Genomic DNA, 6,798 nt, shown 5'->3' on the forward strand with positions numbered 1-6,798 from the left:
CTGCCCACTCTCAGCACCTCCTACCTCCTGAGACCTCCCACGCCACTGGCCACCATGTACTCTGCTGGGAGGCTGCTTCACTTTCCCTGCCTGACCCCTGGGGTCATGACTCAGCAGTAGCTGTTCTGACTGCAGATCTCATCCTGGCTTGAAATGGCTGTAGGAGGCCCTGTATCCCCCACCTGGTAGCAGCAGGAAGGTGACAGGGTGGTGGGGAGGGCCAGGGATGAGGCCATTGGACTTGGCCCAAGGGGCCAGCTCAGGGAGCCTTCAGGGAGGAGTTGGTGGGTGGATGGGTGAGTGGGGGCTTCTGGGGCACAGGCGATGACTGGACAGAGGACAGGACACAAGGTGGAGGATATTCAAACCATTTAGTAAGCAGATTCTTCCTCCCTCCAAACTGCGGGGAAGACAGCTCCAGCCCTGCACTTAGGCTTGGTGACCGCAAGCCTCACTGGGAAGGTGCTGGGGTAAGGCAGGAGGTCCAGGCCAAGTCTCTTGGTCCCCCTAGCTGAGGCCCCATTGATGGAGTAAAGGCCGCTGCGCACGCCCCTCGGCAGGACCCAGCCCATCAGGCTGCTAGCCCTGGTCTGTCCAATGCCGCTCTGAAATCAGCAGCAGCCGCTGAGAAGGAAGGCAGCGTCCAAGACCAGTAGGGTCAGAGGAAAGCAGCATCTTCAATCTTGTGTCCTTGCGGCCTATGGAACCCGGGCCCCACCCACATAGGAGCCAGAGCTGGGCACAGAAGAGAAAACCAGTTCTCACACATGCGTGTAGTCGGCTCAGGGCGCCGACGGGCTGCGGGCCGGGTAGGGGCCATTCGTGGGCCGTGGCTGAGCGCTGCGTGAAGCCTGTACCTGCGCGGCCCAGCGCAGGCCGCCTCCGGTGCGCAGCGTCCTTAGACGTAGTTCTTCTTGTCGTAGTCGCCGCCAGCCGTGGATCGCCGCGGCACAGAGTACTTGACCGGGAAGCTAAGGTCTGGGCGGCCGGCACAAGCCCAGGCACCGCAGCACACGAGGCCACCACCGCACATGAGCAGCGCCGAGGCTGCCCAGCCGATGTACAGCGCCGCGCCTAGATCATATTTCTTGGACACTGGGACGGCTGGGTCGTAGAACTCACGCACCACGATGTTGGCGAACCAGCAGAGCGGCACGAGGGCCAGCAGCCCGCAGAGCGCGTAGATGGAGCCGCCGGTGAGGGCCAAGCGCGCCTTGGCCGGTCCCGGGGCCACGCAGGTGGTGCACTGCGCGCCCGCCAGGGTCACGAAGAGCGCGACAAGCGCCAGCAGCACGGCCCCCACGGTGAGCGCGCGAGCCGCCTGTACCTCGGCGCTCAGTGCCAGCACCGAGTCGTACACCTTACACTGCATGTGCCCCGTGCTCTGCACCACGCACGACATCCACAACCCTTTCCAGGTGGTCTGTGCCGTCACGATGTTGTGGTCCAGGAAGGCAGTCACCTGCCACATGGGCAGTCCGCACGCCAGGATCAGGCCCACCCAGCCCAAGAGGCACAGCACTAGACCCAGGATTTCCAGCCCTGCGGACCCCATGGCTGGAGAGACACGCGCCCGACGGCCCCAGTGCCTCTGCGCCCGCGCGCCCGGCTCTTGGCCCGCTGCGCCGCTAGGTTTAGCGGCCGCGCCGCACCGCCTCGGGTCTGCTGGTGCGGCCAGGGGCTCCCCATTTGAAGGCTCGGGGGCGGACTCTGCCCTCGGGGCTCGGCCCCCGGCCCCAAGGAGCCAATCCGCGAGGGGGCGGTCGCTCCACAACCAATTACAGGCCCCGGGCAGTTGGCGTCAGGGAAACAACGGCGCACAGGGGAGGGGTGGTTGGTGCCCGCGAGCCACTCCCAGGCCGGCCACCGCCATTGGGCCCCCAGCCCTCAGCTGTCCGAGTCTCGGCCGCGCGCGCACTGCAGGCAACCTCCCTACGTGTCCCGTGTCACTTCAGGAACTGCACGACCCTGAGCCTGTGCCACAACCCCGTCTCCAGCCAAGCCTCCGCTTCTGGCTCTCTGAAATGGGCTGGTGGTCCCCGCCACCCCAGCCAGCTTCGCTCAGGCCTCTCTTCTCTGGGCCAAGGCCTGCGGGAGCCACCCCATCTCACAGTGCCCGTCCGCATAGAGCCCTGTGGGGGGGCTCGTGGCCCCTTTTCCCAGGTTAGACAGCACAGCTCTGCCTGTTGCTCCAGGAAGCCTGTCCTAAGTCCAGTCCCACCGCCCAGGTTCTCCTCCTCGCTCTCACTGCCCGGTGACTCAGGGTCCTCGCACTGCCCTCCAAGCCTTGCCAGGCAGGGTGCCAGGCAGGCCCAGGGTCCTGGCCTCCTCATCAAGGTTCTGCCAAGCGCCACCTCCCACCTGACTCACTACTTCCCTGGGAGCAGAGGTCCCAGCACCAAAGGGGGTGGGGTGGGCATAGGGGCCTTGCCACTCATTAGCGATGCTCAGCCTGCCCTGCGTGGGGCTTCTCAGGCCTCGGAACTTATGCACTGGCTGCTTGTCTTCTTGTGATGGAACCCATCCCGGATCTTTTGAGGACCCACACAGGGGACAGCACTTCAGGAAGTCCCCAGTATTCCCCGGTGACCCAGCACACAGGCTGTCTTCCCAGAGGCCTGTGCTGACCCTCAGAGACTAGAGACACAAGGGATCCTCCCACCAGTAGCAGTGGTGCCCCTGTCGCCCCAGCCCCCAGACCGCCCTCCGGAAGCCAACTTGGAGTTTCCTGACAGGGAGGAAGAGCCCCCATCCTCGCTGGAGGCAGGAGGCGCGGGATTTCCGGGCATTCTTCTGCACAATGGCCCAGGAGTTTCTTGAAAGGTCCTTTGGGGTGGATGTTCAGGCCCCCCTGAGGCTCGGGTGGAGGCACCAGACTCCACCACCCACAACCCATGTGGGCACAGCGGCCCTGTCCCCACTCCCTGTGGGTCCCTTTGTTTCCAGCAAAGCCTGGACTCCTGGCCCAGGCACCAAGGCTCTGCTGGCCAGGGCCCTCCTAGAGAAGACGTCGTATTGGGAGTGAGCCACAGATGCGGAGCATGGACAAACTCTCCCTCCTAGACCTGGGTTTCTTATCCTCAGATTGCTCTGAAGTGTTAAAATGTGCTAAGGCCAGTGCCCAGCTCATCCAGCATGAGGAGGTGCTGGAGGCAAGTTTGCTGGGCTCTGGGGTGTTGGCTAGAGTATAGTAGGAGCCCTCTGCTTCTTCTCCTTCCCCTCACCCAGCCTCCATCATCAGGATGGGGCTCAGAGAACCACTGCCCCCTCCCAGACATCACCTCTAGCTGCTTTCCACCTGCTGAAGGCCCGATGACCACTCCCCCTCTCTCTGCAGACCTTCCTCCCACAAAGCCAGGGACCTTGAGACCAGCCTCGCCCCTACCCCTGCCCTCCGCCATCTTCCTAGGACAACCGCTGTGGCCTCCTTAGGCCCTCTGGCCTCCGCTCTTACTTGCTTGGGCCATTCTCCTCAGGGCTGCTGGGCCATCCTCTCTCCAGGGCCATACCCTGCTAAAAGCCTTGTGTGGCTCTTGCTGCCCTAGGACAGGGCCAGATAAAGCATGTGAGAGCCCTGAGCTGTGGTACCCCCTTCTTTGCTTACTCATGCATTCGAACAGGATATGTGAGTTATATATATGTGTGTATGTGCGTCTTAGCTATCCATGATGTAACTTCCTTTTAAATGCGATTTTTTTTATGATATTAGCGATTAATGCAAAAGGGGCGTGTGCCATTTTATCAGAATGAGATGGAATGGATTGTAACATTTTTAGTGGATGTGAGGTACTAAGATTTTTAATATATACCACATTTTCTACAAAAACAATATTCGACATTCTATAACAAAGAAAATGAGTCAGTGAACTTCATTGTTTCAAAAATCAACATAAAATTCGTCGATCTCCCGCAACAAAAAATTGACTTTCACCAATTTTGCTTTAAACAGCTCATAGTTCAATTTTGATGCTTGTTTCATAATAAATGGTACGATTATAAATAAACGAATGAAAAGATGTCATAAAAGAAAATTTAATGATCAGAAAACAAATGTTACAACAAATTACTCTATTTTTAGATAATCTGTCATGTCTAACATGTTATAATTAAAAGCCTTTCTTTCTATTCTTTGCTCTTACAAATTCTTCAATGATTTCATCACAATTAAGCTGCCAGACAATATCTACTTCCATACATAATAAGGATAATTAATCGAGTCTTTTCTGAACCATTGTTTTGCGTTTGCTTTTCCTTGTGTTTTCTCTGCTTAGCATCTATGGGTCTTTGCTTTCAACAACTGGTGCCCCTGTTTTGTTGATGCCCTAAGCACATGCTTACCTGGCTTATTGAGTAATCCATCCCTGCCCATGGACAAAGTGCTGACCTCTCGGGAGCAGCCCAGGCTGGTGCACTCTGTGTGTGTTGGGAATGGCCAGCCCCGTGGGATCCACGAGCCCATGCACACTCTATGCTCCCTTAGGCCCTCAGACTGGTCTCACTCGCCCACCCACAGGCCCCTCTGCCTGCAGCACTGCCCCTCAGTTGGGTCCTGCTCATCCTCTAAGCTGCATTGCTGAGGTTACTTCCCACAGGACACCTTCTGCCTCATCCCCCAGCAGCGTTCCCAGGGGCCTGAGCTGGAGCTGTTCATTTGCTTGTCAGTTTCCCCACCAGTATCCAGGACAACTCCATAGAATGAACCACACAGCGTGGTGGCCACCCCCATGCACCTGTCCCTGCCTGTGCGGAGCTGCGTGAGCCACACTGATCTCTGGCTACGTGCACCCCTCCAGCCAGCGGAGGGGCTGCAGCCTGCCTGCCTGCCCTCCCTCGCTCCACCATTTTGGTCCAGGGCCCTCCATAGCCTGGACCTCCACAGTAGCCCCAGTAAGCCCACAAGCTCTTTGGGGACAGCTTCACAGTACCTTGTGGGCCTGGTGGAGAAGCCTTAGGCTCCATCTGTCACAGTCTGATCTCTACCCCAGATGCTCCTGGGGGGTCCTCAGGGCCCAGCTACCATGTCAGGCAAAGCCCTGGCCACTGTGGAACTGGTGCCTGAAACAGCCCCTACAAATCTACCCCAGATCAAAAAAAAAGATCAAGGTGGCCTTAAAGTGACCCAGCCCAGACCCAGGAGGCGCATGAGGACCCACTTCCTTCATTCCACTGGTGAAGGAGTTCCTGATCACCTACTGCGTGCTGACAAACAATTTCTCTGAGCAGAGGACCCATCCTGGGAAGTTGCTACCCGTAAGGAGCTGACAACGAGCCACCAATCAATGACTCAGCAAGATCAGTTTGGAAGTGTGGTGGGGACCGACAGGCTACTCTATCTAGAAGGGTCAAAGAAGGTATCTCTGTGGAGGAGCAATTTCAGCAAAGATCCAGTTTCCAGGCACAACGGAAGGAACAGCCAGTGCAAGAGCCCAGAGGCATCCAACGGGCAGAAGGAGGTCAATGGCTAGAGAACCATGGCTGCCGGGGCCTGCAGGCCACAATCAGGGGGGCTGGAGTGGGGTAGCGGCATAAAGTCCTGGTCTCAGGCGATGGGCTCTCAGGCCAGAGCCCTGCCAAGGCCACCTGCTCATCTACAGCTATTGTTCTACGTTCCCAAGGGAAGTGGGCCGGGCTGTCATTAATTGTGTGAGAGAAAGGGCTGAGTCGGCAGAAAAGCAACCTTTATCTTGAGCAGCTGCTGGCTGACCCTGCCCCAGGGTGATCCGGTGACCTCCCCCCCACCCCGCCCCCCCAGGACAATCTAAATTTAGGCTGTTGGTTCCTGGGGCTTGAGATATGAGAAGTTCCTAGATTTCATTTTAGGGCAAGTGAAAAACAACGTTCTTTCCATCTTTAGGCTTTGAAATAGTTAGACATTTTCTTCCAATTTAACAAATGTTTGCAGAGGCCTCTGAGCACAGAGCACTGCTGTACCCTTCCTTGGCATGAGCCAGTGCTCCCATGGATTCAAGAGTGACCAAGCAATCCTTCCAGCCTTCACCAGCCCCTGGGCTGGGTACCTCAGCCACCCTTCGTGGAAGGGGACGGAGCACTGAGAAGGGCATGGCCCAGCCTCAGTCATTGTTGGCATTGTTATTATTTTTTGTGGTTAAGAGCAAGGCATGAAATCAGATTCACCCTTACAAGCAGTGTGTCCTTGGACAATTAAGCTGACCATCTGTGCCTCAGTTTCCCCTTCGGTAATGAAGCCTTCCTTAGTGGAGACTGTGAGGTTGCAGGGGAGGCGGATGCCAATTCTGGGTCCCTCTGAGCACTGTCCAGGTTCCTGAGGCCAGCCCCCTGGCTCCGTCAGCCATCGCAGCTCATCTGACCTCAGTCTTTTCCCTCAGAGCAGGGCTATTTGTTGTCTGTCGAAATTTTTTATGGCTTTAACTCGCCCAGAAAGTAGGGGATAGCGGGGTATTTTAATTGACAGAGCCCCTGGGTTCTGTAGACCTCTTGCCACTTCATAGTCCACACTGGATAGTGGTCCCTGACTCCACTGGCTCCACATTCAGGGCCATCTAGAGCCCCCAGGAGCTTGGGGGAAGCCAGCCAAGGCCCTGACAAAACAGTAGCCCAGGTAGGACAGGGTCTAGGCTGTTCCCCCCACTACCCCCAGCACCAGCCTCCCAGAGTGTTCTGCCTCAGGAGGCTTCTCTATCTTCCTTCCCTCATCCCCTTTCTTCCCTGTTTCCTTCCATCTCCGCGTGCTATTTTTTGGAACAATTTTGTATGCTTTTTCACTTAACTTCATAGAGTGATTCTGAGTCCTCTTTTTCATTAAGCATCGCGATGTAA

At 57.0% G+C, this 6,798-nt stretch overlaps 1 protein-coding gene across 1 annotated transcript; it reads right to left on the reverse strand.

Annotated features, from left to right (window-relative positions):
• Positions 1–322: 322 nt before the first annotated feature.
• On the reverse strand, positions 323–1,673 carry CLDN5 (claudin 5). The gene has a single exon (XM_049867035.1). It carries the CDS (start codon positions 1,553–1,555, stop codon positions 899–901), a length of 657 nt encoding a protein of 218 aa, XP_049722992.1. The 5' UTR covers positions 1,556–1,673; the 3' UTR covers positions 323–898.
• Positions 1,674–6,798: the final 5,125 nt, after the last annotated feature.

Source organism: Elephas maximus, chromosome 22 (assembly GCF_024166365.1).
Source record: "Elephas maximus indicus isolate mEleMax1 chromosome 22, mEleMax1 primary haplotype, whole genome shotgun sequence".
NCBI classification, from domain to species: Eukaryota; Metazoa; Chordata; class Mammalia; order Proboscidea; family Elephantidae; genus Elephas; species Elephas maximus.